The sequence below is a fragment of the Thermobia domestica genome, chromosome 5 (assembly GCF_964235325.1).
Source record: "Thermobia domestica chromosome 5, izTheDome1.hap1.1, whole genome shotgun sequence".
Classification (NCBI taxonomy): Eukaryota; Metazoa; Arthropoda; class Insecta; order Zygentoma; family Lepismatidae; genus Thermobia; species Thermobia domestica.
In genome coordinates, this window is record NC_137458.1 from 104,426,180 (window position 1) to 104,449,820 (window position 23,641).

The 23,641-nt window shown below is 36.8% G+C and overlaps 2 protein-coding genes across 2 annotated transcripts; both read right to left on the minus strand.

Annotated features, from left to right (window-relative positions):
* Positions 1-15,761: 15,761 nt before the first annotated feature.
* On the minus strand, positions 15,762-16,106 carry LOC145685199 (uncharacterized). Its single transcript, XM_081757555.1, has one exon. The coding sequence runs from the start codon at positions 16,104-16,106 to the stop codon at positions 15,762-15,764; it is 345 nt and encodes a 114-aa protein (XP_081613681.1).
* Positions 16,107-16,819: 713 nt separating this feature from the next.
* LOC145685200 (uncharacterized) lies at positions 16,820-17,446 on the minus strand. The gene has a single exon (XM_081757557.1). It carries the CDS (start codon positions 17,444-17,446, stop codon positions 16,820-16,822), a length of 627 nt encoding a protein of 208 aa, XP_081613683.1.
* Between the last annotated feature and the right edge of the window lie 6,195 nt (positions 17,447-23,641).

Below are 23,641 nucleotides of genomic sequence, written 5' to 3' on the forward strand. Positions count from 1 at the left end.
TCGCCTGCACATTTCTGTATAACTATATTCAAACGATTGCGACAATTTGTGATTCAATTGCACACGGTGGGGAGGCTACCATTTAGACAGCCCCCACTTTGTTTTCGTTCTGGCGTCGCCCCTAATTGTGTACAAACGAAACTTTTGCCTGCATACTTCTGTACAAACGATGTACAAACGATTGCGACAATTTGTGATTGAATTTAACATGGTGATTGGGCTATCACTTAGAAAGCCCCCACTTTGTTTTCGCCCAGGCGGCGCGCCTAATTATGTACAAACGAAAATTTAGCCTTTTCATTTCTGTAGAAACGATGTGGAAACGATTGCGACAATTTGTGATTGAATTGGACATTTGGGGGGGGGGCTATCACTCAGACAGCCCCCAATTCGTTTCAGTTTTGACGGCGCTCCTAATTATGTACAAACAAAACTTTCGCCTGCACATACACCCTCCATTCCAAAAGAAACCGAACGTTTTAAAAAAACAAAAAAGCAATGCACATTTTGGAACAAATCATTTTTATTAATCAATGTATTCCCCTTCTGCATCGATACACATATTTGCACGCTCCAACAAGTTGTCAAACGACTTCTCCATGTCCTTTATTGGAATGGTCTTTAGGACGGCGGTCGTCGCCTTCTCAATGGCATCAATCGATGCGTGCCACTTTCCTTTCATCGCCAAATGCAGTTTCGGGAACAGATAGAAATCGCACGGAGCGAGATCTGGTGAATAGGGCGGATGATGCAACCGAATAATGTGATTTTTGACCAAAAATTCAGTTACAAGTCGCGAACGATGTGATGGTGCATTATCGTCCAAAAGAGTCCAACTGCCGATTTCGCGATATGCAAACGCTTCATGACGCCCAAGTAAAACTCTCCAGTGACTGGCCGGGCTGAACAAATTCTTTGTGGATAATTCCTTTTGAATCGTAAAAACAAATCAGCATCACCTTAACTTTTGACTTCACCAAGCGACTTTTTTTTGGGTGTTCCTTCATCCGGCGCTCTCCATTGAGCACTTTGCCACTTTGTTTCGGGCTCATATTCAAAACACCACGTCTCGTCACCAGTTACAATCGATTTCAAGAAGTTTCGATCCTGCCGAGCACTTTTAACGATGTCTTTGCAATGCGCAAGTCGATCAACTTTTTAGTCTTCGGTGAGTTTGTGTGGTACAAACCGCGAATTAACCATCTTAAGGCCCAAAACTTCGGTCAAAATTCGGTATGCGGTTGTTTGAGAAATGCCTAATTCCATTTCAATAACTTTCACCGACGATTTTTTGTTATGTTTGATGAATTCACGCACTTTTTCGATGTTTTCTTCCGATAATCCGGTTCTGGGACGGCCTGACCTTTCGTCATCATCCAGCGTCTCTCTACCCGATTTGAATCGCCTGAACCACTCGTAAACTTGCGTACGGGATAGACACTCACCACCATATGCAGTTTGTAGCATTTGGTGCGTTTCACTAAAAGTTTTACCCAGTTTAACACAAAACTCAATTGCAGCTCGTTGTTTGAAACTAATTTTCCGACCGATGTACACAACACACTGACAGTTGAAACGCAATAACTTTGTTGCCGTGCGTCCAAATGTCATGACATTTATACCAGTTGTCAATGAGGGACTACGCCATCTACCGGTAAAATATTACAACAGATGGCACTAGTGGTACTATTTGTTTTCAAAAGTTCGGTTTCTTTTGGAATGGAGGGTGTATTTGTACAAATGATGTAGAAACGATTGCGAAAATTTGTAATTGAATTGCACATGGTGGGGGCTACCATTTAGACAGACCCCACTTTGTTTTCATTCTGGAGACGCCCCTAATTGTATACAAACGAAAATTTAGCCTTCGCATTTCTGTAGAAACGATGTAGGAAGGATTGCGGCAATTTGTGATTGAATTGGACATGGTGGGGGTATCACTTAGACAGCCACCACATTATTTTCTTTCTGGCGGCGCCCCTAATTATGCACAAACAAAAATTTAGCCAGCACATTTCTGTACAAACGATGTAGAAACGAATGCGACAATTTGTGATTGAATTGGACATGGTCGGGGCTACCACTTAGACAGCCCCCACATTGTTTTCATTCTGGCGGCGCCATTAATTGTGTACCAACGAAAATTTCGCCTGCACAGTTCTGTACAAATGATGTAGAAGCGATTTCGACAATTTGTGATTGAATTGGACATGGTGGAGGGGCTACCATTTAGACAGCCCCCACTTTTTCTCGTTCTTTCGACGCCCTACTTGTCTAAAAACGAAAATTTTGTTTCTAGATCTCTGCACAAACGATGTACAAACGGTTGCGACAATTTCTGATTCAATTGTACATAGTGGCGGACTACCACTTAGACAGCCCCCACTTGTTTTCGTTCTGGCGGCGCCCCTAATTGTGTACAAACGAAAATTTGGCTTGCACATTTCTGTTCAAGCGATGTGGGAACGATTGCGACAATTTGTGATTGAATTGGAAATGGTGGGGGGCTACCATTTAGACAGACCCCACTTTTTTTCGTTCTGGCGGCGCCCCTAATTGTGTACAAACGAAAGTTTGGCTTGCACATTTCTGTACAAACGAAGTACAAACGATTGCGATAATTTGTGATTGAATTGGACATGGTTGGGGGCTACCATTTTCACAGCCCCCCACGTTGTTTTCGTTCTGCTGGAGCCCCTAATTGTGTACAAACGATAATTTCGCCTTCACATTTCTGTACAAACCATGTTCAAACGATTGCGACAATTTGTGATTGAATTGGACATGGTGGGGGGTTACAACGTAGACAGCCCCCAGTTTGTTTTTGTTCTGGCGGCGCCCCTAAATTGTAAAACGAAAATTTCGCCTGCACATTTCTGTACAAACGATGTACAAAACGATTGCGACAATTTGTGATTGAATTCGACATGGTGCGGGGCTACCATTTGGACAGCCCCCAATTTGTTTTCGTTCTGGCTTCGCCCCTAATTGTGTACAAGAGAAAATTTCGCCTTCATATTTCTGTACAAGCAATGTCGAAACGATTGGGACAATTTGTGATTGAATTGGACATTTTGGTGGAGGGCTACCATTTAGACAGCCCCCCTTTATTTTCGTCCTGGTGGGGCCCCTTATTGTGTACAATCGAAAATTTCACCTGCACGTTTGTGTACAAACGGTTGAGACCATTTCCGATTGAGTCTGATAAGGGGGGGTCTAAATGGACGTCTCCTTTTCACCTCTACTGTAATTAAATTCTTCCTCGAGAAAATCTGTAATCAACACTGTCAGTAGCTACGCCACGACTAATATATCTTAACAAGTACAGCTTTATCTTCGTATATTTTTCAACAGTTAACCAATTTAAAACTATCGCAAACAAGAGTATGTTCTCAACTTCTTAAATACTTCGCTCGCAGGAACCCGTTCAGCGCGTGCAAGAAGCAAAAACATGTTTGGCGTTTCACAAATGAAAAGGGAGAAAAAAGAAAAGCAAAAGCAGCACGGCAGTGCCTTATCGCAGTCAGAGCTGACAACATAGTTTCGGTCGTCACATACGCCAATAGACCTACAAGCGGTGTACAAGAGTTATACAGTTTCAATATACATTGTGCCACAGTAGCGCTACAGGCGGAATGTGCACGAACTACAAATGAATATATTCCCTTACAAGCATCAGTCACTCCTGCACCCTCTTTACATTCTACACATCCTTTTTTCTCCCACTTTTTATCTTCACAAGCAGAAGTACCAGGCTTTCCGAGTTCACAACCATAAACTGTTTGTGTACAGAGTACGTTTTCAATTCTTCGAATGACTGTTCGCGCGAAGAACAAGGGTGATGATCGGGCTACCGTATACGGAAGTAAGAAACACCCGGTTGCAATAATAAATGTAAAATACAAATATAGATCCTTGACAATGCCGTGAGGATGTATATATATATATATATATATATATATATATATATATTACAACCTCCTAACGTCGTGCCCTAAAAGCATGGGGATGAAGAAAGTGTGACATTCAGAAGTTGCAACTACTCATTATCCAGAATGAGTAGGTTAACATTAAGTGAGAGGAAATGATAACAAACTCTATGATTCGTTTAATAAATGTATTGGTCTAAATAATGTCATGATGTCTGTGTGTATGTTTGGTGTGAATGTAGCATAACAAATCAGATCAAAAATCGCAAAAAGTTAGAAATTGTATCACGATCAACACTCACATAGTTGAGGCACACATACCTGATTTATACGATGAGTGTCTCTATAGATGGTTGTACTCCTCAGATCTGGATCTCCTGGACAGGATTGTTTGCTGTATGTAGTCTCCAACGGAATACCAACTAAAAGCCAACCATTACTAGCGGACTATGGTTGGACGTTGACTAGAGAGTAAATCACCCTTGATCTACTTGTGGTCGTAATGGATCACAGACCACTGCTAGGCTGCTAATACTCTTCAAATGTGTATCTGATTCGTCTGATCCACTTCTGATCCAGATCCTCTCCAACAATGGGTTTTTGTTCACAATTCCAGACACTGGAATTCGCTACGTCGTTCATTTGTGTTTACCTCAGCTATTGGTGGAACATTGGTTTCAACCCTATTACATCGTGATCAAATTCCCAGACTAACAATCGCTGCAGATCTGAAAGTTGTGCCACATTCAAATTGTGTCAATGTTAACAAACGAGATTGCACATTGATGACATTACAGATTTCTATTACATCTTTACAAAACGAAACAAAACTGATGATTTAGCGTCTCGACATTATTTCAGTGACAACACAACATAAACACCAGCGGCGTAGCGTAAGAGAACGCCGGTATGCCCGGCATCCCCTGTTGATAAGAAAAAGTACGTATTTCATTATATATAAATTGCTTGCTTGTAATTATCACAATTATTTCCACTGCAATCTTCTGGCGCGCTCTCTCGACTTATTTTGACACGAGGAACCTACTCATGCGCGTCGCTCAGATGCAAATTTTCTGTCTTTCCTCCTGTCGTATGCTATTTTCCTCGGGCTTCCAGGCCTACTGAAAGCATCGGTGTTATCGTCTGCTTTCTGTTGAATGCGCATGCGCAATACTTCCCTTCTCACTCCTCCTCATCCCTTGCAACCGTACATTTGCTTTAGATATACGCTGGCATATTCAAGTATTTCCAACTGTATATATTTTGAACTAAGCTATAGTTTCTGATCAGAACGTACGAGCCCTAATATAAATTAAATAGAACAAAACGGAAATGGTTAGTTCAACGCATTTTTGAAGCATGCCGGTTATGTAAATAATAGTATTAAAATAGTTATGTCTTAATCACAACTAAATGCATCGTAATTGTAATCTTCATCGTAAAGGAGCTCAAAGACACAGGCATAAATATAAAGCATTCTGTAGAATTACGATCACCGATCTGGTAGGACAAGAGAGCCACCAGTCCCCGTCACTCGGAAAGACTGTGCCAGGGCCCTTCAGTCACTGGCACAAATCTCGGGGACATAAGAGGAACATGTTCCCTACAATCTTGTCCTCCCCCCCAATAATCCGATTAGAAAATTGTGATGATGATTTCTATCCGACTGCCACAAACGAAACTGATGTCCTTTGACTTGTTTCATTTTTAAAAAATAATCGTATTCTTTAATATTTCATTGTCATTAATTATTAGTAGGCTATTTTCAACTATTTGTTTAATTCCTGTAACAATTCCTATAATGCTATTGTGGTAATCATAATTTTGCTCAGATAAGAGTATTGTTGCGCCAAATATAGGCCTGATTGATTTTGTTTCATAGTTTTGGGGAAGTCATTATTTGTATTGTTATAAAACAAATGTCCTAAAATTTTAATGTGGATCACTGTGGATGCGTAAGTAGAAACATGTCAATTATTATTATGCATATATTCAAATTTCAGAATGTGCTCACGGCACTGAGTTGTAATAATGATATGTACCACTATTTCATCTACATCATTTGGTACATAATATACGAGTACAACAGGTTTACCTCAGAAATCTGATTCATCTACTGTAATATGAGTCTCTTCTCCCCTCCCCCCAAAATAAGCCTTAAAATGTTATAGACAACTCTGCTTCCCTAATCCTCCACAGCATTTTTTTCAACTTCATAAATATTTTGAACATCGTTAAAAAAGGAAAGGATTATGGGAACAGTCTTACCCATCCCACGAACGTTGAAGACAGATTTGCGCCCTTGACTTCAGTATCTGGATACAAATACAGGCCCCCAGAGTTGGTTTAAGTGCTTTGTATTTACATCTTCAAATGATATATACAATCACGCCCATGTTCACGAACGGGCGTCTAAGTTCCGGACCCAAGATGACAAATTTCTAGGGGCTTGGGGTCCCGGATTCGATCCCAGCCCCCGCCAAGTGAACTTTGTGGTGGACAAACACCGCGTGCGTGGTTTTTCTTGGGGTTCTCCCGTTTCCTCCCACTTTCTTCATTCCACCATTTCACTCATTACTCATTATCACCGTCTCCTTTAGCCTAACCGGCATAACCGTGGGACTCAAATATTTCATTTTTTTTTTTTTTTTTGAAAGAACGAGATTGACATGTGGTATGTGGAGAAAAAAGCCGCCCACGAGAAAGAAATGAAGGGAACGATACTAGAAACAATGTTCATACAAAAGTGGGGCCTAGTTTTCTCGTCACAACGGTAGTAGCAAGAAGGAGCTGTGACAATTGGTTTTTAAATTCTAACGTAATCCACGCATTCGCTTCTCTATGCCCCACTAGACCTCCAATTAGGGGGGCTTCCTCCTAAATTTTGTATAACCCTATATTTCTATTCGGAATAGCTATGCATTGCTGCTTGCAGTAATACTATATCGCACAAATGACTAACTTTGGCATCCCTCTTTCGGAATATCACGCTACGCTACTGATAAACACAACCATTTACGTAAACAAACAAATGCACGTGTTCATATGACATAACATTATATTGTCACTTCAATTTTAATTCCAATAAATCTTAGTTTCCATCACGAAAATAAACTCCTAAATCCATACACCGTTACATGCCCCTCCTTCAAAACGAGGGAACTCTCTTCTCGCCTAAATTTCTGGATAGAAATTGGTTTAACATTTAATACAAATATACAAGAATCAATATTTTTAAAATTGTACATATTTTTCCTTCACCTATATAGATATTATTATACTCATATTGTACTTTATTAATATAAAATATTTCACATTTAATTTTAAAAAATATACATTCTCTCTATCTTGTAGATTTTAATTTCACTCTGTTCCTTTTTTTAAAAAAATCTATGGCATGAATCTCAGTTAAAGTGTAGCTTTATGCCATGTAGTATTTTTTATATAGAAGTACGTGCTACTCAATGCTCTCGCAAAATTATATATATGTACTTTTTATGTCTCTTTTTAGTAATTTTCCATTCAATGTGGTATCAAAGTCCACTGCATAGTTTTTCAATGTACCAATTTTGTAGTAAATATCAGTGTTTTAATCACTGATTTATTTCACGAATGATTCACTCACTGAAACACAATTCACCTTTCTAAAATGCATTCATACACTTCTGATGCTTAATAGCAACGTCGTTGTTACGTTGTTGCATTTTATAACGTGTTTAAAGAATGCTAAAGATAAAACACCACTAATTAATCACTTCACCACTGTTACAAGTTTCACTCCTGAGGATAGCAACTATGCTCAAAACTCATTCCGTAAAATGCAGATTCCGTATTTTTGAGTATTTTTGGCCGTGAACTTGAAGAACTTCCACGTTGCTTCCTCAGTCGTTTCCTTCCGACGTGCGTTATTGACCGTGAAATTCAGCTTGTGGATATTTTGTCCAAAATTTGGAGATTTTTACAGAATCACGACGTCGCGACGTCGCGACGTCGCATTGTTCGGTTCCTTGGTTAAACGCTCGTCCGTTTTTCCGGTATCGGCATTTTCAAAATCCGAGATACTATGTGCAATACTCTGGATTTCGGCAGTGTTCGTTACCATATGTGTACCACTTATGATTGTGTTCTCTCGTGCATGTTCCATCCTCCTACAATTGTGATCTACTGAGTTTTCAGTTTTGTGTTTTTCAGTGTTAAGTTTGTGAATCATTAAATATATGGGCGTGCTTGCATAGTGTTTAACGTGTGTAGCATCTTCGTAGACAGTGTTCTTATTTTTTATACCATTAATCTTTCCTCTTTTATTGTCTATTCTCTGTAATTTATATACTAAATAAGCTGTAATCATTAGAGCCAACGCAACAAAAATTGCCAACCCTGTTAATACTATAACTAATACCATAGTCTTCTTTTCCATAGTTCTGCAAAATATAAATGACTAGGCGTGAGATTCTATTTTCGTCTATTTTGAGCTATTATATTTCTATATTTGTGTCTATGGTTAGTATTAGTAAAATCTTACATTATATTTCCCCAAGGCCTACTTTTTTGTTCTTAAATTCTTTTATTGCTACTTTTAATGCAGAAAGGATGCATATTTCTTTACAATGAACTAGTTTCTTACTGTTATGTAATCTATCTTAATGCTAAAAGTCATTTTCATTACATATTAGTTCTCTTCTCCTCTCTTTACTTTTTTTAAAGTCGTAGTACCGAGACATTTTTATTCATATTCATACTTAAATACACTTTCTAACTACTTATCAGCATATATTTAAGTACTAATATACGTATTGATCTTTCTTCTACCTTTCTATAACATTACAATACTTTATTCAGTTAGAATTTATACATATTGCATCGAAATTCGCGTGAAAATCCTGTATTCATTATATGTGGGCGTGGGTAGCGAAGCAAGCTTCCATGATGACTGCTAAGTCATGCCTCCTTGATGATGAGAGAATGCGGCGCTCACGCTGTGCGAGATGGCTGCAATGATGCCACTTCATTCTATTTTATGCTCGGGAGCGATCAACGTCTATCGAGTCTTTTACACAAATATAAACTTAAACATCTAATATAATGAATAATTTGCTTCTTATTGATAAATATCAATATGCAAATAGATTACATTATCGATTATTAATTATTTATAATTATCACTCATTTTTTTAAATAAATTGAATTTAGAAAATAAACTACCAAAATACATTGTCTACATACCAATTTTGAATATTTTAGAAAAGATGCAATATGTACGGATCCTATTCTGACTATTTTACGGTCTATTAACCATTCTTTTAACTATTCATTTTACTATTTTCTTCTCGGTGTTTATCTATTTTTCTTTAAATTTTCACATACTTTTTACGACTTATTATTTTCACTAGTAAGCTTACCCTCTATATTTTTATACTTATATTATCTATTATTATTCTCTATTTTATGTATTATGTAGCTTCTATCACTGTTTTTGAAAGACTTTAATTTTTATTTTCGCTGTTCAAGTAGCTTTCAGCTAGTAAAATAACTGATGTTCTGATGTTACTAAACCTAGTCAGTACTCTATTTGCATGATGTTATCTAGCTTTATCTATGATATTCTATTACCATTACTATTACTATTCTTAATGCTTCTCTTGTATAACCGAAGTACAGGGTGTTTTCGTTTTACTTCGCGCGTGTTTCTTTTCGTTCATTTAACCTTTCCGTTCCACCTATGGTTACTCTGACACTGGAATGTCTAAGAGTCTCCTATTATCTAGGCTTATTGTCTCATGTTTACCACTTTTGGTCGGTAAGTAAATACACTCATTTGCCAATTGTTTACTATTCTAATACAGTGTTTCTCTTCCAGGTTACCGTTTTAACATTCATGTTATTTTATTATTTTTTTTTAAAAAAAATTTCTTCTCCATACATCTAAATGTCAATTTTTTTTAAACCCAAGGTACATACAACATGGTTTTACGTCATTCGTTTTATTTATTACTATTATTATTATTATTATTATTGTTGTTGTTGTTATTATTGATTTTGAATTTTATATTGACGAATCGACTTTTAGAGTCTACAATACAATATTATAAGCAACGTAGTCGTTGATATTAGAGCTATTATGATTGCACCTAAAACATACATAATGTAATCCGTTTTTAAATTTAATTCTGGCATTGTTGTATCTACTTTCAATTTTAATAGTTTTTCAATTAATCCGTTTAATTCTTCCGTATGCAAAGAAAAATTTATTTGTTTCTTCGTCCAAATTCCAATCAATTTAATGTGCTTATTACGAACTTGTACTATTTGCTAATCGGTATTACTAATTCACCTATAGTTTTGTTATCAAATTTATTGAAATTTATAAAATATGATTTATTCTTCGTCTGTTCCAATTTTCTGGAAGTAATTTCTTGATGCACACCTACCTTTGTCATATACGCATCCTGTTCAACATATGAGTACATAACACCTGCATGTGTATATCTGAATATTCCTTTCCCCAAAAATTTTTCTGAATTTTGTTGGCACCCTTCTAAAGAATTATTTAATAGAATATTATTTAAGCATTTTGCTTCGTCGTCTAATGTAATGATTTCACAAAAATATAAGAAACTTTTAAATTCGCACTTCGTTTTATCCAATGAGTGGTATTTACCTTCTGCCAAATATACTGCTTCTGTAATTCATAGAATATTCTTGTATTATTAATTAAATAGCCCATTGAAATTACATTATACATAATTAAAATGCTATTATCGTATATGATCGTAGTTTTTATTAACAAATCGACATTATTTTCTTCATAATGGTACTTCATTAGGCATACATTAGACATTTGGTAGAACATTCCAATGTCTGACCTATAAATAGTGTGTTTTAAAACATCATGAAGATTTACTAATCTTTTCATATCTTCGTTTGATAGTATGTAGTATGACAACTGATTATTTAATATCCTATTTATGATTTTATTCACCCTTTTTTGAACTAAATAAGCGAATAAATTCGCAAGTATCTTGCGCTGTGATTGATGTAAATAACAATATAATTCCTGAATTTTACTTTTAAACCCTTGCCAAACATTTTGTACTTTTACTACGATGCCGTGTAGCAGAGAAATTTCATTATTAAAGAATGCTTTTAAGTTTTTAATTTCATTAGTTAGCAAGTTTTCATGTTTAGCAATTTTTCTACCGAATGTGACAATTGTTGATTATGCACCAAATTATACGTAGATAAACCAATAGATGACAAACCTAGTAACCAAGAGAATATAAATCTTTTACTTCTATAATTATGAATACACTTAGTCTTTCCATTTTCATACACAAAATGACAAGGTCATAAATTTACAATGTTTCTCCTAAATTCTCGTTCTTTAGTCGCGTATTCGTTTAAAATATCATACGCATCGGTACATTTATCATGCACCGGCACTGCTTCTTGAAAGTTTAAATGCAATTTTATAGTAGTGTACACCATGCTTGTTGAGTGCACGGCATACGCGTTCTGCACTAATGCCAACCCAATCTCTGGCAAAGTGACCTGCTGATGATCGTTTTCTGCTATGCACACCGTCATCTCTATCATTCCCAAAATGATATTCTTTAACATGGCGTTTACTGTAAATAATTAAAACCTGAAATTAGTTATTCTCTTCTACATATTGAATTACTTTATTTTAATAAATTTTAAATCTTTTATTTAGCTATTAATTATACTGTTTATTTATTTATTTATTTAACCATATTTTTATTTAATTTTATTATGTTGCATATGTACCTTAGATAATTTACTACACAAAAGATTATGAATTGTCTAATTAAAAATACTCTATATTCCTATTTTCTCTAATTTCTGTAATCAAAACATGTTTACCAGTTCAGGATTTTCTGATGAAAACCGATGTTTCCTTCGGCTTCGGACGGACTTTGGTTGATAAACGGTGGTCCAGCTCGCCGTTCACTGATAAACGTCTTTTGTCTACAAATGACCTATTGAAATGATTCAAACTCATAGACAATTTAATTTGTTTACTTTTTTTCGTTTCAACCGCAACAATCGTTATTGGTCATGGTAATCGAGTCTGTGAAACCCTGAGGTTCACGCTAAATTTCCCTTTTTTTCTAGTCATCGCTATCTGAACTTGAATCATCATCTTCATTGTCAGTTTCTCCATCCTTCGGTCCAACAAAAGGTTTTAATCTACGACTGTCCACTGTATTAATTTTCTCTTGACCCTTCTTGGTTTCATGTTTCACCTTATACGAATTGTTGTTCATTCGTTCTAATATAATGCCTCGGATGTTAAACCTTTCCCCAAAAAAAGCTGGGATTCCGGCTCTTGGCATTTCTTTTATCAAAACTTTCTGTCCAATCAAACTTAGGTTGGGAAAATTTCTTTTCTATTTGTTTTTTCTGCGACTTAAATCTTTTCTGTAGATTTTGGTACGCTACCTTTCTTCCTTCCTTCACGGCTTGGATTCGCACATCGTTCTCAACGTACTCACAGGAAATGTCCAGATCTTGTTCTAGGAACGTTCTGGGTTCACGTCCTGTCAGTAGATAGTATGGCGAATTTTTCGTACCATCGTGAACTTGAGTATTCATTGTAAACACAATGCATGGAAGAATCTCGTCCCAGTTTGTGAATTCTCTATCGATGTAATGCTTCATTACCTGTTTAATAGATCCTATTGCTCGTTCAGCGGTACCTATATTATAGTGGGCATCGGTGTTTGCGAAGTTCAACTTCATACCGAAACGTTCTGGTAATTCTTCCATTACTTTGCTGCGATGAGTACTATGTCTATCCATGGATAGGATTTCGGGAATACCATTCTTTGTGAGTAATTCCTCAAAAATTGCTTCAGCTATTATTTCGGACGTAATAGCTGAAACTGCTTTAGCGATAGCATATCTCGTACCACTGTCAACGAATACAATAACATACTTATTCCGGGGATTCCTTGAACGTTTAACACTAGAACGGCGGCTGGGTCATTTTTGACCCATTTCGAACTTTACGTTTTAACAACTTTTCTATTTTCTTACGAATCGGATCAAATTTTTGTGACTTTTACTCGTTCTCTTGAAGAAATATTTGTAGTAAGTATCACTCTTATCCGCACTTTGCCTTTTGAAATAACAAACAATTATACTAGAACAGCGGCCTGGGTCAATTTTGACCCAACTCTTTTGTTAGTGATATTTTGTTGCATTGTAGCAACACTGCTGGCTACCGTCTTTATCTTGCGACCGTTCTTTTTCACAATACTCTCCTATTCCACCTCGTGTTCAAGACCAGCTTCTCAGCAATTTTGTCAGTTCAGTTGGAGTTAGTAATACTTTAGAAAGTCTGTTGATTACGAGAATCTCATTATTTTCGGACTGATGTGCTATTTCAAATACTCATTATGAACAAGGAACTGATGACACTGTATGAAATACTTGCAAATTTCAATGATATAAGTGAGGCCGAGTCTGACGCTGAATGCGTTGATATTTCTTCAGATGAAGAGTACCTGCCGAATAACAACGAATATGATGATTCGGATGAAATATTGAAAGAGGAAAAGATAAGCACAGAAAACCATACTTCTGCAAATAAGCGTTGTAAAATAGTTAAGACTATTATTATTATTACTATTATTATTATTAATATTATTATTATTATTATTATTATTATTATTATTATTATTATTATTATTATTATTATTATTATTAAAACACAAATTATATGTCTTACATCGTAACAAAATATTCATAATAATTTCAATCATTTTAACAAAAAATTTGCAAACAGTTTGCATGCTATTGTGAAAATATATAGCTAGTGTTTTTTTTTTTTTGTATCACTATGTTGAAATGTTTCATGGGAAGATGTTTATAGCACATATAAATAACAATAAATAAACCACAGCGATATTCGATCCACTATTGGATGTGGCCTCTCCCCGGAGGGAGGACTTGGTCTACTGCTCCCACGCTGACCAGATGGGTTGGGACAAGATTCCTATATACCAGACGGGTTGGGAGAAGAAAGCCGAAGCTCTCACTGTGATCGCCACTATATGACTGCCCCGCTGGTCTAGTGGTGAACTTGGCTGATTGAGGGATCCCGAGTTCAATTTCCGGCGCTGCCAAGAATTCTTAGACTACTAGCCTGTGGCGTAACTAGAAATTTCAAAGCTACCGAAACTAAAAAGTTTAGAGGTCTAAATGGAAGACAACTTACTTTCTCGTATGTTTGGATGAATTATATTTCAACAAAAGAGGTAGAATCTCTAAAGGAGTAGTTCGAATGAACAGGTAGTTTACCATTCTTTTCATGTCAGAGCTTTCATGATTAGAACTTAGAATACCTTATTTATAAAACAATCACTCTATACTGACTTTTTCTGGTTTGAACTACTGCAAGTTTACGACTGTGTATGCTATTTTAGGTTATATCTGGTTATGTGTTTCCACCAATTCTAAATAGGGAGAAGAGTGTTATAGAAATGCAGAATTGCGTATTACAACCATGGTAGTAAAATTTTTTGTGTAATACGTCACGTTTTTATTTGTGAACAATGTTTTTGTATGACCCGTCTCCTTGTAGAGGAGTGACTGAACTTTGTTGTGTGTAAGACGTCAAGTTTAGATGTGTGTAGATTAGGTTAGTTAAGTTCAGTTAGGTCTTGCATTTGAACAAACTATCTAAGAATAATAACTATCTAGGAATTAGAATGATATATAACATTACTATATAATAAACCGACATTGTATATAATGCGTTTATTAATATCATTCTAATAATATTATATTCATAAAAAATAGCAATTTTCTTAAATTTGTATTATTGGCAAAAAACACATTGATCAATAAATATTAAGTTAGAGTTCAAAGAAATTTTTTTGTTTTATTGAATGAAAGTCACGTTTTATTATGCAATAAATATTAGTGGTTTAGAATACAAATATCTAATATAAATGGAATGGGTCATTTTTGACCCACTCCCGCCGTTCTAGAGAGTATCAAAAACACCGCCGTTCTAGTGTTAAAAGGTCCGATTTCATCCATCGTTACATACAGAAACAGCATGTAACTGGGATATGTCTGTGGGTGTAATGGCTTTCCGTTTCTGAATTTGGCAGCTTACACATTGACTAACCTTTTCTTGGAAGAACTACTTCATGTTGGGAAAATATATCGATTTTAGTGCTCTGTTATAACATTTGGTGTAGGAGTAGTGACCTCCACCGTAGATTGACCAATGCAAGTTTCTGAAAACTTGTTCCCTTAATGCAAATGGAATACACAAAAGGAACTTCATTCCACTTCCCATCCTCTGCATTCTATAGAGTTTTCCTTCCTTTATTACGTACCAACGTGCCTGCTTCTCTGCCTTCGTCTCTGCTGTTTCTGGGTGTTCAATAGCATTCGTGATCGGTCCAAAAAAACGTATCCTTCCTTTGGAGTTCCGCCACATCCACGTCATCGCTAAACGTTATGTTTACTGCTAGATCTTCTTTATTAATTGGTAAAGCATCTACATCCACGTCTTCCGATATAGGTTGGATATCGGTGTTTCGTGATAACACATCACTGGGGTTTTTCTCACCAGGGCAATGAGTTTCGGTGTAGTCTGAAGATATTTTATACACCGGCAGTCCGTGAATAATTCAAATTGTTTATTATATAGATAATAGTTAAAAGCTTTAAATGCACTCACGCCGGCTAAGATTTCTAGTTCTAAGATCTTTGCCTCCTGCGGTCGCAATACTCTACTATAGTACGCGATCGGAGTCCATTCATTATTTTCTTGCTTTTGCATTAACACCGCACCTATGGAGTCGATGCATCTGTATATACTCGTGTCTCTAAATTCTCACGAACAGGAGCTAGTAAAGGTGCATTTTGTAACGCATCTTTCAATTTTTCGAAACCCTTTTGATGTTCATCTGTCCAAACGAACTTGTGATTTTTTCTAAGCAATGGCTGGAAAACTTTTGAAATTTCTGCATATTCTTTGCAGAATTTTCTAACATAGTTCGTTAGACCTAGAAATGATTTCAATTCCTTAGCAGATTTCGGTGGTTTGCATGCATTTATCGTCTGAATTACCTTAGGACTGATTTCATATCCTGCTTCACTTACAATATGGCGTAGTGCGAAAACTTTCTCCTCCATGAATTGACATTTTTCAACAGACAACTTTAAACCATATTTACGCAATCTTTGGAAGATGGACTTCAATACTGACACCATTTTTTGTTGTTCGTTAACGTATACGAAACATCACCCATGTAATATGACACCGCCTCCGGACTAACGTTAGCAAGTGTCATAGCCATGATCTTTGTGTACACTGCGGGCGATTGTATGTACCCCATGCGAAGCACTTTATATGTGTATGCGCCGACTCCAGAGATGTTAAATGCCGTGTATTGCCTAGAGTCCTTCGTTATAGACACAGTATGATATGCACTTTTGATGTCCAAGGTGCTGAAAAATTTGTGACCACCCCGAGGCGGTAATGTTACGGAATGGAACCTAACGTGGGAATTGTAATGCCGACAGTCGAAACAAGCTCTGATCGCACCAGAGGGTTTTTTGACGAAAAGCATAGGAGAATTATATGAACTGTTGCTTTCCTCTATAATATTTTGCTCTAGTAAAATGTTGATCTGTTCTTTGACCTTTTCTTTCAGTGCAATGGGGACCGGATATTGCTGTCTTCGGAAAGGAACTTCCGTCTCCAATTCTATCTTGTGTTCTACACCTTTCACACGACCTAGATCACTCTCCTTCCATGCGAACACGTCCGCGTACCGAAACATAATTTTTCTAATTTACTTTTAATTTCTGGTTTTGTCTTTACTCCAAATTTCAATCTAGATTTATCATAATTCCTTCTTGCCTCGAACACCTTTTCCATCATCCTCTGTCAAACCTTCCAGCCTTAACTCTCTCTCACTCATGCACTCCTCAGCATCACCAATTTTCATGTTTCTCGCTAGCATAATAACTTTATTCCAAGAGTTCACTAAATTGACTTCAACGGTCGTCCTAGTTCTCGGTAATAACCTCACTTTATGACTTAATGCCCATTTCGGTCTTAGACTAGTTCTAATACTAATTGCAGTGTTTTCAGAAACTGATCTTGGTTCCTGATCATTTTCTATTTTCTTTGTGGGTCTTCCAAATCTTTGCACCAAAATTTTACTATTACCGTAGTCGATCTGGCAATTCTGAGACTTTAGAAAATCGTTTCCTTTCAACATTTGATAAAGAAAGTCTTTAATAACTCTAAATTCTTGATGAAAAGTTTGATTTGAAATTTTGAAGTTTACAATAGCCAATTTATTAATCACAAGAACATTTTCGGTTATTCCGCGTATTTTAGTTTGCTTAGGTATAACTTTCGCATTTGGTGGAAGTAATTTTTCGTTAATAATGGATATTTGCGATCCGCTATCCAATAAAGCTTTGACTTGTTTATTTTCGATTTCTAATGGCAAATACTCCATGTTATTTTCCAGTACTACAGAGGCTATTACTTCACGTATTCTGCCACTTCTATTCCCTGTAAATGTGCCTCTTCCATTTACAGCCCTAGCTAGTTTAAATTTGGCGTACCCATCGGTTGATAGTACGTTGTATCATTCACCTGTGCAGGTACCACTTGCACGAATCTTTGCGGATTCTGTTCTTGTGAGTTTCGACTTTGATGACAGCACGTATGGTGACAATGATTATCTCTCTGCCAGTTTCCTTGCTGACCTCGACCTCTGTTACCTCGCCAATATCCGTTCCGGTTTCCTCGTCTATTAGAAAAACCGTTGCTGCTTCTATTGCCTCGAAAATTATTTTTGGCCTCTTCCGTTGCCATTATTGTTCCAAAACCTATTGTTATTATTTCGGTAATTATTCCTACCATTACCTCTATATTGTCTGTTATTTCTGGGTCCTGCGGTGGCTCAGTGGTAGAGCGTCCACGTCCGGTGCTTGGGGTCTCGGGTTCAAACCCTGCTCCCGCCAAGTGAACTTTGTGGTGGACAAACACCGTGTGCGTGGGTTTTATCGGGGTTCTCCCGTTTCCTCACACTTTCTTCATTCCACCCTTTCATTCATCTCTCATCATCACCGTCTCCTTTAGCCTAACCGGCATATCCGTGGGACGTAAAACTCAAACATTTCATTTCATTTTTTTGTTATTTCTAAAATTTTGATTTTTTGTTGGCTTACTGTCCCTATTTTCACGTTTTCCATCATCCTCGATTTTCGCTGATAATGCAATTTGGAGTTGATCGATTTTCTTCTCTAATTCGGCAAGCTGCGTCAAACTCTGCGGTTCTTGCTTTATTTTGTTTTCGTCTTTACTCTTTCGAACAATTACACGGTCTAATTCTGAATCGCTCTCATCGTCTTCAACTTGCTCACGAATTTTCCTTACCAAATCTTTTATCGTGACTTTACCCGTTTCACCCGTTTCTGAATTTTACACTTATTACGTTCTATTTTCTGTAAATCGTCAACAAATTTATCTAAGCTTGAGTAGGCCACAGTCCCTACCTTTTCCATATAGTAAGGGTGTAGACCACTCACTATTATACCAATCTTCTCTTTGTCCGACATATTCGAATCTAGTCTTTCACATAAAACAAGCATATCATAAACATAGTTTATGATTGCTTCTTTTTGTTGCAACCGTTCTCGTATTCTATATTCTATGTCAAGCGTTACATTTGATCTTGTAAATTCTTCTACTATTTCGGCCTGTAAATCTTTGTATGAAATTTCGGCAACATTTTTACGTTTAAGAAACAGTTGCATCCACTGTCTCCCAACTCCTTTGAATATACTCGGAAGTAATTCTTTTCTTTACTTTTCGGCGACGCCTGCCATCTGACATGCGTCGTCGAATTCATCGAAAAAAGAAACAATATCCCTGTCATTTTTCAGATTGAATTTCGGAAGCTTATTGACATCAGCATAGAATGTAACATTGGACGCCATGCTTACGTTCTCGGTATTATTGTGTCTATTAATCAAATTTTCGTCTATATTTAAACTTGATGGATAGTCTTCCGAAAAAGATTTCATCACCGGGCTACTCGGGAAATTAAATACTGGGTCTTTAACTATTACTATTTTTGGACTCGAGAGCTCGACGGCTGTTTCCTGACTACTTATCTGTCTTCCAGGTGTCCTCACACTAAACAAATCGTTAAAGTTTATTCGAATGCCTTTACTTGCTTTCTGTGCCCTCGTTAACACTGTGCTTTCAGTCATCTAAAAATATATTTATCACTTATAATAACTTACACTTAACTTAATAACTTAGTGAGGGAGGGTGTTGAGGGTTAACCTGTTAACTTAAGCACTATATGAGTCGTTTTTAAGTTTGTCGGGATTCGAACCAAAAATTCGCATCATACCAATGGTGAACGTAGGATTCAACTTGACCTTTCTTTATCATACTATTAATAACTTAAACTTATTCTAATCGCGCTGGGACTAGAACCAAGAGTGTCTCCACCATTACAGGGGTTGGATATGTTATTAAGAGCTTTACAAGCGCACCGGGGATCGAACCAAAAGGCCTGGGGTCGTTACAAGGCGTAAGCCTCGCAGCTATCTCCACCATAACAACCTCCTAACGTCGTGTCCTAAAAGCATGGGGATGAACAAAATGTGACGTTCAGAAGTTGCTACTACTCATTACACTAGTTAACAAAGGTTTTGATACATAAAAGGAAATACCTGTTCTTAAAGGAACTTTTTGCGCTGAATTCGAATATGCACTCGGTTTTTCTCCATCACGTACGATTTTCCCGTAACAGAGGGATTTTCTGGAAAATTCCTCAAAAATTTCCCTTTTCGTTTATTTTACACCCCAAGATCTTGTCCCCTTGCATATGCTAACATAGAAATTATGCCTAAGTATACTTTGATTCATATTTAACAAACCCTCCAAGTTTCGTAATAATCGCTTTATTCTTTCTAGAGAAATAAATATGTTTGTATGTATACAGTGTGCATTGTTTATTGCACCTTATAGTAATGCTTTCAGATCTCTTAAGTTGAGGTAAAACGTTTTCCTTTATTACTACAAACACATATATAAAATATAATACAATATAATTTACAAGTGTGACAATTTACAATAAACAATAATACAAATGTACCAAAAGGTCATGAAAAGACAATCAAAACTATCACAATATATGAAACTTCCATTGGGTTACAAAAACGTACACTACTTCCTTCTTTTGTAAGAAATGTTGATTCTCTAACAAGACCCCAACAAAAGTCCCCCATCATTGAAGGATCCCATCGTCTCTGGTACCTTTTCTCCATTGCCATTATATCTTGGTGGAATCTTTCCCCCTGTTCGTCGCTGAGAGCACCTAGGTTAGGAGGAAAGAAGCTGAGGTGGGAGTGCAAAAAGTGGATTTTTAAAGACATCCTACAACCCAACTCTTTGTATTTCTGTATCATGTCCTGTACGATTTCTGTGTAACTCTCAGCTTTGTTATTGCCCAGAAAGTTGCGCACAACACACTTAAATGCTGTCCAGGCAGCTAGCTCAGCACTATCATCAAGCATTAATTTCCTAATTTGGGGACCAATAAACACTCCCGCTGAAATCTTAGCATCACTCAGGTTAGGGAACTTATCTCGCAAATACTTGAAACCTTCACCAGATGCGTCCATGGCTTTGACAAAGTTTTTCATAAGTCCTAACTTGATATGAAGTGGCGCTAGTAATATCTTATTAGAATCTACCAAAGGAGAGTATTTGACGTTGCATTCTCCAGGTACGTAATTCACTCTAGGTTCCCATTCCTTCACTTCATGTTTGTCATCAGCTCGGCTATCCCATAAACATAAAAAAATATTGGTACTTCGTGTAACCGCACTGCAGTCCTGATAAAATACCAACTACCTTGAGATCACAACATATTTGCCAACAATGGTCCTTGTAATTTATAAGATTTAGCAAAGTTGACATGGTGTCATAGGATTTCTTAATCTTCACTGAGTGCGCAAGTGGTATAGAAGGTTTTTTATTTCCATTATGTAAAAGGACAGCTTTAAGGCTGACCTTTGACGCGTCGATAAATAACCTCCATTCTTCTGGAAGTTAAGGAATTCCTAGCTCCGCCATCAACCCATTTATATCCGTACATACGCACACATTATCTTGCATTGAGAAATAGCTTGAAAATTGAACATGCCTTTTCCTGTACACTGATATGTTCGTTTCTGCATCCAATAAGTTCCACTGCTGGAGCCTTGATTCCAGAAGTTCCGCCTCTTGTTTTGTCAGGTGCAAATCACGGACTAGGTCATTAAGTTCACATTGCCGGATGAAATGTGGCTCGCGAACACAGTCAGGGATGAACGTTGGATCCTTGGATGTACATGTTGATGTCGATGGTTCATCAAGGTCATAATCATCATCAGAGTCTTTTGGCCATATCTCTTCCCAGTTGGTAGGGGGCTCGAGAAGTGGAAGTTCATCCCCGTGCGGAATAGGTCTAATTGCGGATTTAACGTTGGGATAACGTATTGTGTATTTGCTTTTTTTAGAATGTCCCTTAACTACTGTGAGACAAAAATAACAATCATCCAGATGGTTGGTGGGTTCTCTCCACACCATTGGTACAGCAAATTTCATGAACCTCCGTTTCCCTTTGGCCCATGCAATTAAAGTGACGTAGCACGACGCACAAATTATGTTGGGTGCCCAAGTTTTGTCCTGATCTCCCACACGACATCCGAAATATATATAATATGCTAATTTCACCGATGGCGTAATGGATCAACACTGTCCTTTAACTACAAACTGGCCACACACATAACAAAAACTATTTGGTGAGTTAACACACGAACGCCGTCCTCTTGACGCCATTGTACTGATCTCAAACTAAACTTCTGGTCTTAGTTGGGTATAATGCCGTTAAGATCAAACATGAAAGCACTCTTAGCAGCAAAGACAACTTTGAAAGTGAAGTAGTGTTAAACCACACGTCAATATAAAAATGTACAAAGCTCCCTCACCAGGTGTCAAGAACACAAGGAAGAAAGAAATGCGCGGGGGAAGGGGGAAACGATACCGTAGTGGAAAATTCAGACTGCATTAGTTCATTGTTGTCAACAATGAGTCTGTATTCCATTCTTTCTTTCTTTTGCATTCTGTTACATTTGATAACAAATATTGATAACCATTTCATGAACAAAACGAAAAAACTTGGAGAGTTGTATATATATGTATTAAGATATACATATACTGTAGGTTTAAAAAAATATACGTTGGAAGTACATTCTATTTTTATACACGTTTCTAATTTACAGAGAGCAATACAAGTGTGTTGTTGACTATTGTAAATATTCATTTTTATGTCTGTGTTTGTAGTAATAAAGCAAATCGTTTTTACCCCAACTCAGGAGATCTGAAAGCATTACTATCAGGTGCAGTAAACAGTGCACACAGTATACATACAAATATATTTATTTCTCTACAAAGAACAAAGTGAGTTTTACTAAACTTTTAGGGTTTATTAAATATAAATCAAGGTATACTTAGGTATAATTTCTATGTTACTATGTGTAAGGGGACAGGAGCTAGGGGAATAAAATATCTGAAAAAGGGAAATTTTTGTGGGAATTTCCCGAAAATCCCTCTGTTACGGGAAAACTTTACGTGATGGAGAGAAACCGAGTGCATATTCGAATTCAGCGCAAAAAGTTTCTTTAAGATCAGGTGATTTTTCTGTGTGTATGTTTGGTGTGAATGTAGCATAACAAATCAGATCACAAATTGCAAACAGCTAGAAATTGTATCACGATCAACACTCACATAGCTGAGGCACACATACCTGATTTATACGATGAGTGTCTCTGTAGATGGTTGTACTCCTCAGATCTGGATCTCCTGGACAGGATTGTTTGCTGTATGTAGTCTCCAACGGAATACCAACTAAAAGCCAACCATTACTAGCGGACTATGGTTGGACGTTGACTGGAGAGTAGATCACCCTTGATCTACTTGTGGTCGTAATGGATCACAGACCACTGCTAGGCTGCTAATACACTTCAAATGTGTATCTGATTCGTCTGATCCACTTCTGATCCAGATCCTCTCCAACAATGGGTTTTTGTACACAGTTCCAGACACTGGAATTCGCTACGTCGTTCATTTGTGAAACATTGGTTTCAACCCGTATTACATCGTGATCAAATTCCCAGACTAACAATCGCTGCAGATCTGAAAGTTGTGCCACATTCAAATTGTGTCAATGTTAACAAACGAGATTGCACATTGATGACATTACAGATTTCTATTACATCTTTACAAAACGAAACAAAACTGACGATTTAGCGTCTCGCCATTATTTCAGTGACAACACAACATAAACACAACCATTTACGTAAACAAACAAATGCACGTGTTCATATGACATAACATTACATTGTCACTTCAATTTTAATTCCAATAAATCTTAGTTTCCATCACCAAAATAAAATCCTAAATCCATACACCGCTACAATATATATATATATATATATATATATATATATATATATATATATATATATATATATATATATATATATATATATATATATATATATATTAGGGTAGTCCTTAATTACATGGCGAAATTTATTTCCGAATTTCTTTGCTCTCAGCCGCTAAATTCGTTCCATGTAAG

Coding starts and splice junctions, on each gene's coding strand:
- LOC145685199 (XM_081757555.1), bottom strand. CDS start 16,106: ATGGAGGAGAAAGTTTTCGCACTACGCCATATTGTAAGTGAAGCAGGA.
- LOC145685200 (XM_081757557.1), bottom strand. CDS start 17,446: ATGGAGTATTTGCCATTAGAAATCGAAAATAAACAAGTCAAAGCTTTA.